General features: G+C 35.0%; 1 protein-coding gene across 1 annotated transcript in view; it reads right to left on the bottom strand.

Moving 5' to 3' along the window:
* gpatch8 (G patch domain containing 8) overlaps window positions 1-13,674 on the bottom strand; it is a 134,896-nt gene that overhangs the window by 104,618 nt on the left and 16,604 nt on the right. Inside the window, exons 2-3 of the mRNA XM_072248982.1 lie at window positions 11,505-11,579; window positions 3,779-3,851 (exon numbers count right to left, since the gene is read on the bottom strand). Of these exons, the coding sequence (XP_072105083.1) occupies window positions 3,779-3,851; window positions 11,505-11,579 (148 nt within the window). The remainder of the gene's footprint in view (window positions 1-3,778; window positions 3,852-11,504; window positions 11,580-13,674) is intronic.

Raw genomic sequence — 13,674 nt, forward strand, 5'->3', positions numbered from 1 at the left:
AATAATGCATTGCTTTAATAGTGGGTTGAACCATTTCAGATTACAAGCACTCCACCCAGTTTCTTTTTGCAGATAAAAATTTTGATTTTCAAAAGGGAATATTAAAATGGACTCCTTTGGTCTATGAAGGTCCTGCTGTGGGGTTTTAGGAAAACTAAGTGCAGTGAACACTTTATTTTTATTAGAGATACGGCACAGTGACAGGTTCTTCCGGCCCTTTGAGCCGCACCGTCCAATTACACCCAAATGACCAATTAACCTTCTCACCTGTACGTCTGTGGAATGTGGAAGGAAACTGGAGCACTTGGAGGAAAGCCACGGAGTCACGTGGAGAACACATACTCCTTACAGTCAGTGGTGGGAACTGAACCTGGGTCACTGGCGCTATAATAGCGTTATGGTAACCACTACCCTACTGCGTTGCCCTAATTTTAAACATAATTTACTTGCAAAATTTTTGCCTTGTTACTGAGTGATGTGCAGGACACAGACATTCTATTTTGTTGTCTTTAGACTTCCAGCATGTAAACATTTAACAGTTTTGCCGTTGCCATTTTCGGCCCCTCTGAATTCATCTTTATACTATACCTTTTGCCTTGTACCATCATCCATTTATCATTCAGTCTCTTCTGCCACCCACATCTTTTATTCCCCCTCCTATTATTAATACCACTGTCACAACTTTTACCAGTGCTATCGCAGCTCTTGCAGTTAAGATCTCCAGGTCCTTGCTTTTTGCAGTAAGGTCAGTTAGGTAAAGGACATACCTGAAACCAAATCCCAATTTATCATATTTGGTTGCATACACCATAACCACAAAACTAACTAATCTGATCCAACATATTAGTACATAATCAGGGAGGCGGGGGTGGGGGAGAGGGACTAAATTCTCACTGGAAAGAAACCAAATCATTCCAAAGACAAAGTTGCATCTACCATTGGTGCAGTGTTTTGATTACAGGGATTCCTCTGGCTGCAACAATGAAGTGATTTTCAGTTTAATTTTCAATTCAATTTACTCTAAATGGTCTTACTTTTAACAAATGATTAGACAAAACAGCAATTAGACATTGTCAAATGGCCTAACCTTGTAGTGACTTCATAGAACCAAAAGTAAGCATATATATGGACAGAGAACTGGATCAGGTCCAGCGCTGAGGTGCGTTACACCACAGGTTCTCTCACATGATGCATGGCTACTTGAGCAAATTATCCAAAAGATGTCAGACTAGACAAAATTTTGAAATGCATAATTCATTGCTGTCCACAGAAAGATAAAAGGAGATGGGAGAAACTTTATATGTAATCTTATATATGCATCAATCATTTAGTCCACTAACCCCAAGCCTGAAACATTGAATTGGGTGCTGAGACAAGATGTGATTACAACGTTGGCACTTTGAATGTTAGGCTGAGAAAGTGTTAAGTGGCATCAGCTATTCCTGCATGCATTTATATAATACATGCTAGAAAAAAAATGAATTACAGAACCCAAAATCTCACAGCACAAAGATAACAAATATCAGGATAAAAATCAGATAAGGAAAACTATAGCAAAAATATTGGCAACATTTAGAGCATGCAGCCAGTAAATGAGACTGGCATGGATAGACAGAATGCCACGTGGTGTCCAATCTCACATAAGCATTTATATTTCATAGAGGGCACACGAAAAAATTGTCTCCAGAATGCTCATCCTGACTACACAAATAAAGAAGTTTCTAGTACCTCACTTTTAAGAGTTTTCATTTCACTAACACAAACAGGGATATTTCACAAAAAAAAATCTTAGATCACTTCTTTTTATATAGTAAACATGTAGAAGTGTGCAATGCCTTTGCCAACGCTGAAATATTTTTCCATTTCAGCTGTCCAATGAAGGCAGCAATCATTACCAAGTTTAAATCCAAATCTTGGAAAAGAGACTCACTTCACATTTCTACTTCCCCAATGTATTGCTAGTTCCTGACAAGTAGAACTTTGGGACTGCTCTCACAAGGAAAACTAGCACTCATGTGTAAACATTTCATATAATTCTCAAAACAGAAGTGTCCAACTTACCATCTGACTTCAAACTCTACTCCCAGAAATAAAAGTTCTAATTGTACCTTCCAGACATGCAGCTTTTCTTTTGAAAATATTCTTATGAGAAAACTATTTATAACATTTATTCTCCAAGCTACTTGAATCAAATTTCACATCCATTTTAATTAACAAAATGGAATAATATATCCAAGAATAAAGAAAAATCAAAGTGATCTTGCGATCACAAGAGCCTGACTTAGGATGCCTAAGTCATAAATGGTCTACTATAAATGCAAATTTTGTCTTTAAATCTGTAAAAGATTAGAAGTAGAATGGGTTAGTGTTCTTGGTGTGGAAGACAAACGCTACACAAGCTATTGGGTTCAAAAATTGGTCAGGGTCAAGTTCCAATTTCTAGTGTCATACTTATTTTGGTCAAGAGATCAGAATAAAGCAATTAAAATTCAATGATCTGGTTGGCTCATTGGACTTCAATAGTAGACTTCATAGTGAATTCTTCTAACTCGTGGGAAAGAAAGCATACTTTCGGCCAAATACAAGGTGAATACATCCCAAGCATTAGTATTCATTTGTCAAAATATAATTGTTATTTAATAAAACAGGATTAACTTGGAACATTTCGAGTAGACTCTTAATGAATAATGATCCACACCCGGAGCACAGTTCCTGTATCTAGTGTGATTAATAAAGGATATTACTTTATAATAGAACTGTTACCTAAGATTCAATTTATCTGTACCTGATATGGCACTAGTTCTTCTGGTTTTGTTTGAGCAGGGTATACAGTATCGGAGCAGTGAACCCAACAGTCAAAACGAAACCAACACGAGTCAGTTTCAAGTTTAGGACAGAACAGTTGGACGAGCATAACCAAATTCTGGAGAATCACCATTAAAACTAACTTGTGCACTTCATTTCTATTCCATGCTTCCATCTTTGTCCTTGTTTATTCTTCTATCACACTTCACAGGCTGTGTATTTTGAGTCCTCAGCAATTTGTTGTAAACTATTCATAATCATTTCGAAGATTCAGGATCAACTAAATGCCATAAATCTTAAATACAAAGGGCAATAGGGCAAATAAGCAACATGACATTTAATAAAAAACATTGTGGAGCAACTTGAGGAATTTTCTCTGAGAAACACAATAACTCAAATTAGTGACCAAAAACTGAACTCAATTAAAATAGGGAAAAGCTGCGAGCCACATTATGTTAAACACTGAGTATATCACCCTAACATCAAGATGATAGTCCCAATCTTTCAAGGTCAGTATCAGCCTATAATGTATACAACTAGGTTGTGGATATAGAGGCAATAGAAAAAGGGGGAGAAAGTCAAGAGATCACAGTCAGAAAGTTAAATGCTTCCCTTTGGGAAATGCTAATTTTTTAAAAAACATTCAATACACTATATGCAAAAGTACAAATCATGAATGAGTGTATACTCAAGAATAAAGTAAAAGAAATTCATGGGTCTCCAATTCCCCAATTGCAGTTTTAGAGCCAAATTCATTGCACTACTACCTAGAGATAGGCAGGGGGGAATAGAAATACAAGTATTAAAATTGAAAGGTTTCTACCTTTAGGCAATATACCAAATATTCAGATTTTCTATACTAAATTTTTAAGGGAAGCCAATTATAAAAATCAATTTTTTTTAATACATTGGCACTTTTTTAAGCATTTGATAAATTGAAAGACACTTGATTGTGTGACATTTTTAAACTTACCCTGAAGAGACTTTCCCAGACCTTGTCCAAGCTTCCACCCATGCTTCTGAAGCAAACGATGTCCAATGTTGTCCTGATGAACAGAACAGAGAATAGACCAAAAATACTCCAATAATATAAACTCCCTTTCAAACAACATTTTATATTGTGTGTACGATGGATAAACATGCAAGAAGTTGCTAATGGGAATGGGGTAGATGGAAACCCTAAGGAACACAATATCATAAATTGCTCACACAATTTGGAATTACTTTGATGGTGTGCATCTTCAGTGCATAATAATTAAATAATAAAAAAGCAAGATAAAAGGAATATAAAACAAACTGAAAACAGAAAAACTGACAAAACAATGCTTTTTTTAAAACCATATCCGTCACCTTATCAGCATCAATTTGCAACAGACAACTAAACTTTTTTTTTCTTTTAATTTGGTTATGTTGCGTGCCAGACTTCATGTCTGCAAATTACTGTAAGTGCAAAATCTGCCCCACCACTAGAAACCAAACACGATCAGAGCAAAATCCAGCCTAGACTTGATTGGGTTTATAACCAGCATGCAGCCATTATTAACATCAAATGAAACAGTGAAGTTAGTAATTTACAAAAATGAGCACAAGCACAGATTGTGATGCACTTCATATTTAGGGTAACAAAAATGCTGAAAATTAGAATGAAACAGGGCTCGCAACAGGTTTAATTATAGCAAGAACCATTAGTGCATGTGGGGGTTGGGGGAGCAGCAGTGTAATGTCTCATCTTCCTAATCAGTGATTGCTTCACTAGCTATGACAAACTGCAGAATTTTGAGAAGTTTATTCTAAATTTAGAAAGAACTCTTACTACATTTGTCAATCAATAGGAAATTTTAACCCCAAGTGCTAGTTGTAGTTTTGCTAATTCAAATAATCTTCGCCGGTGTCAGCATTTCTGTATGCTGCAAGCCAACATTCATTCTCAACGTTAACCTCAAGTAAATATAGGAAAAATATTACTGAAGTCTCACATCTGAAACAAATTTTTAGTAACATCCTAAAAATAAGTAGGTTCCAAAGTTATTATAAAAAGCCAAATTTAGTAAAGGTCTGCCTATTGTTAACTAATGTGCTATCCTGTTTGAGCAACATGAGGAAGTTTCCATACAGTAATGCAAAAAAAAATGGCTATTTAACAGAAGTTGCTTCACTGCAGTCAAACTGACCTTGGAGATATTTTGGGGGCCATGTTTAGTACCGCATGCAGGGCTTATATGCAGACAGTGCATGATAGTCTAAGTGCTAAGTGGTAGTAAGCCACAAGAAGTTTGTCCAGAATTTGCACTTCAAGTGAAGGTTGCAATGAGCACTGTCCATTGTTTTAAGTGCTCCTTGGGGAAAACGTTATTTTAAAACTGGGGGCTCTATTACCTGACCAATTCTATTGAAAAAAAATGTGAATATCAGGTAAAGGCAGGATCAAGTTTTTTACAAAAGAAAAGTAATATATGGAATGTTTTAAAGGCAGCTGTTTCTTGTAACAAAAACTGAAACTAAAATGGGAAAAATGTAGAGCTTAAATTAAAAATGACGATATGGGGAAGGGTTGGAGAAAAAAAAACAATAGATTAGGCTACATTTAAAGTTTTTTTTATTAAAACTGTCTTTGTAGCTTAGATTTAACTTTTCCAATATGTGCTGTTAACATATGTAAATCCATCAGTTGTAAGAATGTGTGTTACTGATATCAAATGAAGGAAAAAGCTATCTGCCAAGCCCACAAAAATATATTTCCTGTAACTTGAGAGCAGGCTTAAACTCCACACACAGACAGCAGGGATATGATTGTAAGCACAACACATTGTTTTGATATTTACATTGCAACATTTCCATCCTTTTCAGGACTTGAGGGCTAAACACACAAGCTGTACACACTTCACAGTTAACTGCAAATCAAATAAAAATTTCTATTAAAGTCCCAAACTATAACACTCCATATACCTTGCTGTTTTGTAGTGCTAGGAATATATTTGGAAGCTAATTTATCAAAGGAAGAAATACACATGGTTCAGTGTGCTTTATTGCAGTGTCAGGTCAGAGTTAAAAACATCTTCAGTCTGCATTACCACAAAGAATGGGAGCACATGGAAGTAACTATTTTCAAAACCCATATTACATGGATTTAAGTTCTCAACACACTTGACTATGATTTGTGATCTATGGCAATATTAATTATGGAGATCCAAAGAGCTTCTTGTTATCATGTGAAATTTCAAAGTTGGGAACTTTTAATTCACACAAATTGTATGGCATTAAACTTATTGTTCATCAAGAGACTTCTTAAAAAAAATTTTCCCCAAGAAAAAAAAATTTAAATGTGTAAATTTAAAATCAGAGCCCAGTGCTACAAAAATCAATCTAGAAAAGAAAATATAAATGCCACAAAAATATTGTAATAATGCATAGTGGTCATAGAATGAGCATTTGTTAATTCAAATATAAAATTCAAAAAAGTCAATGTGGGGCAGGGGTCAATGTAAAACAAAGAAATTTGCCCAAGTGATAATGAGCAATTTAAACAGTTAATTTTTTTCTCCATAAATACCTTGAAACAGGGTTTATTCTCATTCATCCACATCTTTTAGTGACAAATTTATTTGCTTTCTAAAATGAAAATAAAATATAACCTCGTCTGATCTTGAAACTTTCAATTAAATACTAATGCTACTTTAGGTCTTCAATGAAGGAAGTGAGACATTACCCTGACTGCAATATTAATTAATGCATTAAAATAATAAACAGACAGATGAAGCAGTAGGCTATTTCAAAGCAGTGCAAGTGGAGTGAAAGCATTTCCATACGAACCTGACTTTAAAAACTGGGCTGTCAAAAGAACAGTTAAATGTAACACAAAGTAAGAAACTGTCCAAACACTAATGGTCTGCTTCTGTTCAATTCACTGCTTGCAAGTAATGTCTACATTAGGTAATAGTGAAGCACAATGTAAATCCACGATTCAAGACCAGCTAGCCGTAAGTCAGTGCAGCGTGCCATGATGACACAATGGAGAAAAACAAATATATATTTCTATGTATATAAATATATATTATGTGTGAAGATATATATATATACACACACACACACACACACAAGGGAAGCGTGATAGAAAGGTGGGTACTACTTCACTGTTACATGCAAGAACATTTTAAAATAATCCCAAAACAAACATTATGCTTAACTATAGATGACACATGATGATGGATAGGACAGCCAAATGGTAATGCTACACCATACAGCTACAAGATATGAAATATTTATAGTGCAGGGAACATGCGGCTACTGTTAAATGTCAAATCAGCAGCCATATTAACATAACCTTTGTTTAAGAGTCCACAGATCTTGTGCATGTGAAAAATGACAGCATGATTTGATTACTGTAAATATGCACACTGCTGTATCAAATTAAAGTAAACAAGTAAATAAACTCAAGCCAATTAAACAACCCTTGAAACTGACCATTTATCTTAATATTGGATAATTGACAAATTAAAAGATCAACAATGAAACCTGCATAAATCTCTAATATCCCTAAGGTTTACACATTCAGCATGTCCAGAACGTATCAAAATGGAAAAAGAAAATTTGAAATAGTGTGAACATTTTAAATGTTAGTTGTTTCTAGTTAACAGAACCAATTGTTTTCAATTGAACAAATTTCATTTTAAGTAATCGATGTGCATTGTTTCTGCAGAATTGAAGGTTTGAGTTTAATTAAAATTTAGAGCTGAAGTAAAATCTTCAGATTTCCAAGTTGGATTTCCTAAATTACATGTATACAATCCTAATGATAATACTACCAAAAAATACTGCTATACACAAAATGAGATGTCCACTTTGAGCAAGAATATAATATTAAGATTTGAACAAAATAAATGTCAACTTTTAAAATAAAAATACTGGACACTTGTAATCTGAAATATGAATAGAAAAATTAATGAAAATCAGTTCTTATGGAAGATCACTGACAAAAAAAATTAACTATTTCCCACTTCACAGTTGCCACCTGATCTGCTAAGCATTTATTAAACTTTCCAGTTTCCTTCAATGTTTAATAGCTTTTATATTGTAATTGTTTAATGTTCAGTTTTAAATGTTCATTACATTTATTGAAGTTAATAAATCATCTTTACCTAGGGAAGACTGGATTAAGCAAATTTAATGAGAGCTAATATTGGGAAATGCAAACAGACTGATGAGGAACCAAACTTCCACATCATTTCTTACACCGTGTCCATTTGTTGCAGGCGGACAGTGACCCAATCTCATTGTACTTGAGTTTTCCTTGATGCGTACCAGCTGTTGAGTAATAATTAGCTGCAGTGAATAATCTCAAAATCGGTGGACTCTACATCGTAGCCAAGCTTGCTGTTTGCACTGACTGAACACTGTAGCATAGCATTTAGCACATCTCAAGAGACAATGCTGCAGGACACTTAATTTAGAATCTATGGAAACCATTTTCTAACTATTAAAAATAATTCTCTGCTTCTTTGCATTGAAATTTTAGATGGAAAGACACCCCTATCTGTACACAATTACCAATTTGCTGTTCACCACCGAGTTAAAATTCTATGCAGCTTTTAAAAAGCTAGCAGAGAATTTGATGTGCTACAGGAAAAAAATGTGCAACCAAAAGTACTGGTTTTAAATTCATAAGAGTATAATAATAGTAGGAGCAATTAGTTACTTGTTTACTAATGGACCAAACCTTATTGATAAATGCAGGTAGTTCCATGCCAAACCAATGGCATGGAACTGAGTGTTTGGAACAATAGTGAATTTACCTCTACAACTCCTGTGAGGAGTTCTCTTCCACTAAGGGAAGCAAGAGAAGGCAAAGCAGCTAAAATGGGGCCAAAAACTAACTGGTAGTCAAGAGAAAAAAAAAATTAGTTGGAGCTTTACAATCAGCACTTTAAATTAATGAAGCTACCTTCCTTTTCCTTATTTTTAATTTTAGTTTTATTTTTTTTAAAAAGTGTTCAAAAAAATTTTGCGTCACTAGTGATCAATTCACTGACAAAATATATGCTCCAATAATATTAAGCATGTCTACAGGAATTTGAATTTGAAAGTAAATGCTTGCATTTTATTCACATTCTCATGTAATTTTGTGCAGTTCAGACACCGAAATGCCAATTCATTCGATACCTAACTAAATTTTCTGAAGGAAATTTGCCTTGGTGCATTTGAAGGTGGTTTTGGCCAGCTATTACTCTGACCAACAAAAATTAAGTGCTTCAAATTTACACAAACAAACAAAAACACATGCAAAAATTAAAAATAGAGTTTGAGGGTGGCAAGGTTTTCTGGTATTTCATTTTTAAGGAGAAAAACAAATTCAAAGTTAAGTATGATGGAATTAATGTTATTAGATCACTTATTGAAAACTTATCCTGCAGTATTATCAACATGCATCATCAGCTATTGCCATTCTATAAACAAACATCATGCCAGCAAAGTCTCACAGTAGCTATTCGCTGTATTGGAAGGACAGGAAAAGGAACCAAGAAACCCCTAAAAAAAAATAACAGAGCGTGCAATACAAACCAGTTCATGGTTGCTTAGCAATTATGGCCCAACTGCTGCAGAAGAGAAATGGTGGACACCCGAAGTTGTGTGCAAAATTTGTTACACGGAAACCTGGGTACATCTTGAATGAGAACAGAAATACATAATGATCTCCTAAATTTCTTACACTTTAATCATAATGGATGGGAATTTGCACACATTTTAAACATAGCAAACCAGCTCAAACACTTTTTTCCACCTCCCATACTTGGTCTTCATAAGGAAACAAGTTAACTTGATAACCGTTAACTGGTAACCCGTTTGGTACGTAACCCTTGACCCTTAACCATTTACTCATGCTGGTAACTTGTGATTAACAACATATCTGTAATTTATTCCTGAAATATGTCATTGCCAGCAAGCTCAGCATCTTGTGTTCATCTCCAATTGAAGACTGTAGTATCAAACTAACCTGAACTGCTACAATTAGCATGATGAAGAGACTCATATAGGTAGTGAATTGTATTGAGTAACACACACAAAATGCTGGAGAAACTCACGTCAGGCAGCATCTATGGAGAGGAATAAACAGTCGACATTTCAGGCTGAGACCCTTCATCAGGACTGGCTGATGTACTGATGAGGTGCAACTGAAGGTGAACTTGGAAGTGGCTTCTCATTGCTATTGCCTTTGTTAGTGTAGCTCCAGATTTGGGAAGAGTTATTGAAAAAAAACCTGATTACTGCTGTACATTTTGTGGATGCCAGATACCACAGCCAGAATGCAGAAAATGGATCAAGTAGGTTGCTTTGTCCTACGCAGCATTCAGATTCTCAAGTTTGTTGTAACTGAATATATCGAAGTAAATGGAGATTAGACACTATCACACTCCTGCCCTGTATCTTACAAATAGTAGGAAATTACCTCTACCATATTTACTCTTTAACCACTTCTCGGCAACAAGTCAAATTGATTGAAGAAAACTTCTGCAATGATAGGAGTTTCTAGAGGAAGCCAAGATGGATCACCAACTCAGCACTTTATAACTGAAGATAGTTCAGCACTTCAATTTTGCCACTCATATGTTAGGTTCCTCCATGAGAAAAAGGAAATTTACGGAACCACCTTTCATTTATCCAGTCATTCAAGAATGGATAAGGCTCCAGGATATAAACTTTTGATCTAACCTGTTTGTTATGAGATGAACTTCCACTGAGTACCAGTTTAACGTTGAAGCTGCAGTATTAAAAACATTAAAAAGAAATAAATCTTGTGACTGGACAAGCTCTCAAAAAAAAACACTGGCCTCATTATTACCTCAAAAATAGTTGTACCTTTGTCTAGAGCTCTGATCACCATAGAAAATTGCAGATTAAAGAAAATGAAGAAATATGGCAGTGCATAATCCAGCTTGCTTCATGATTCCTTAGCTCGCTTAAAGTTTGCTTCCATTGGAAAAGGAAATGCATTTCCATTGTTAGCTTGCTCCTTAGTGGTAGGTCAATTTCAAACAATGCTAATACCAGATGGCAATTGCACTGTAGTAAAACAAACTTCCTCCATAACAGGTCAATGTAACCAATAAAATGTGTACAAAATATCCAGTAGGTAAAGGAGATCATCACATATTTCCAGTCCTTTTATAAATTTAATCATGCCACTCATCTTACATTGCATATGAAGTTCCAACCTTTACCATGTGAGTGCAATGACAATTACTACACACAAAAGCAAAATGCTGAAATACCAAAGCACTGGATTAACTCATGTAATGTAAAACTGAATTAGAACTACATAAAAGTTTAACAATTAAAAAGGAGACTTCTATATGGTGGGATTATTTACTAAGCGTTTTAAAGTAGCAATGAAGCATGTGTACTATTTATCCATGAAGTACAAAATGTTGATTTACCTTAAGATGCATTTTTCATGTCCTGTATATATAGTAGCAGCAGAGCATTAATAAATATTATATTACAAAATCCTGAAAACCTTAAAATTAAAATAAAAAGGTGTACACTAAACACAATTTAGTAGTTCGGGCCAATTATGCAACTTTCACTGTTAAGACACTGTATGGACTACTTTTTCAAAACTGATATTGTCACACCACCTTTAGGGCACCTAATCATCATTCTCCTTTATACCAAATTAATTCTCAAATCAAAATTAAAGTACTTACCGATTCTATGGGCTTGTCCAAGGATGCCTGTTCAATCTCCAGGTGTCCTTCTTCATACTGATCGAAGTGATTCCCCTAAAAAAAATAGTCAATGAAACATAGTAAAGAGATACTGTGAAAAAAATCACTATTTGATCTATGTAAGTTAGCTTTGAAACAATTCATGAAGAAAAATGCAATCAATACTGGAATCAGAGGTGCTGAATACTGTGCCTATTTTCATTCCTCAGAGTTCAAATATTAAAAAGCACTTACAGAACATGTGAACATTTAAATTCTACATATTTACAGTTCCATCTGAAATCTGATTTGAACTATGAATATTCAATGAAGTAGAGAGAGCTGAATTCACAGGGATGAACTTCACCTGCACTACTATCTGCCCAAAAGTGCTCAACTGTGACAAAACTTTTCATTTGCATCACAAATTTTAATTACTCAATATTTTACTGATTTTAAAAAAGGTGATATATAAATGTTTATTTCAGAAAAGTATGAAACTTAAATATTTCATTTTAGTTTCACCTTTGCCAAGGATTTGATAATCCTAATTCATTTGCATATTTTAAGTTCCTTCTAAATTTTCTCTCTGGAGAAAGTATAATAATATGACACTTAAATACGAGAATAAGAGCAGCTATGAAATGACAATAAAACTCAACATTTTGTGGGGGGAAAAGACAAGGGAGTATTGATTAATTACACAGATAATGAAAGAAGTGGGCAAATATGAATAATTAGTTTTATGACAAGCCAGATGGACAGCACAATCTATCACAATACATTCATAATTCATCAATAATCCTTTATCCATTTAATCTATGGCTAGTTCATAGCTATGTAAATGCCGATTACTAATTAATAAAAACATCTACTGTTACTTTGGTTCCAACCAATATAGTTTTGCCATGAAACGATTTTTGAAGCAACTATAACAAAGTGATTACCTGAAAAGTATGAAAATAACTCCATAACTATTGACTGCCAATCATTTTTAGGGTCAGACAAGTTCCACGATCCTCTAATATATTACGTTAGTGTTGTAGGTAGAATAGAATTTTGTGTTATACAGGACCAAGATTGAACAGAAACATTCATAAAAATCAAGCAGACTATTTCAAATAATTGTCATATATGTTGCAATTGTTACAAAACTAAACAGAATCACTGATCAACATGTCTAAGCAAGAGCTGCTTTTTATTACTGCACCAAGTAGATCAAGTGCTTTTTTTATATCTAAATCTGTTAGGATAAAAAGGTACAAGTGGTCTATGGGGACTAAAAATATCCTTTCATGATTTAAAAACAACAGTGCTAGTTCTTTGCTTCTATTTCATCTCTATGGGCACTCAGATCAATGCGCAGCTGCTGCAATCTATCCCTGTTCTTCAAGCAATACATTCACTTCCTCAACAATCATTACCAGTCACACAAACGAATCTTTATTCAACCATCACAAATATCACACTTTAAGCAGATTACAAATGTTACTGGACTTTGTGTCATCAGCAACCATAAATTGTACCTGCAAGAAAACTAGATGTTTCACTTGAAGAGTTAAAAGTAGATCATTTAAACAGATCCCAATGCCTTTGCCATGTTTTATACTTCTGATCACTTAGAATAAATTGAATTGCTTGAATGCAGGCTCTAACAAAGGAAGCAATCTGAAGGAGGTTTGGGGGGGGGGGGTGGGAGCTAAGACAGCACTTAACAGTGACTCATTCAAGCTCATCTGCAGAAACAGTTTAGTTTCCACCTCTGATGTCTCTCTTTTTTCCTTTTCAGGGTGGATGAGGTTCTTTTGAAGACCCCGACCTGGAGTTACACTCAGACTTTGGTTCTTTGCAGTGGTAGGACTGGCTCTCTGGGACTCACGGCCAGCTGCTTTTTGAAATCCCAATGACGTGGCATAGAAAACGAGTGCGCCTTTGGAATTCCAAGGTTTCACAGCCCTGTGGGCGAGGATTCTACGCCAGTGCCTCTGACTGAAGCGCCGTGGGAGGAAACAGAACATTGGGAGCAGCAGATTAGCTGTTGGAGGTTCTGTACTCGGCGAACCTCTCTCTTTGTGGTGGGAGAAGAGTTTGTTGCCGATTCTCAAGTCGGAGAATTCGGGGGGTGGGGGGGGGGTGGAGAATGACACTTTATCAGTGCAAACTACCAAGT

The sequence above is a fragment of the Mobula birostris genome, chromosome X (assembly GCF_030028105.1).
Source record: "Mobula birostris isolate sMobBir1 chromosome X, sMobBir1.hap1, whole genome shotgun sequence".
NCBI classification, from domain to species: domain Eukaryota; kingdom Metazoa; phylum Chordata; class Chondrichthyes; order Myliobatiformes; family Myliobatidae; genus Mobula; species Mobula birostris.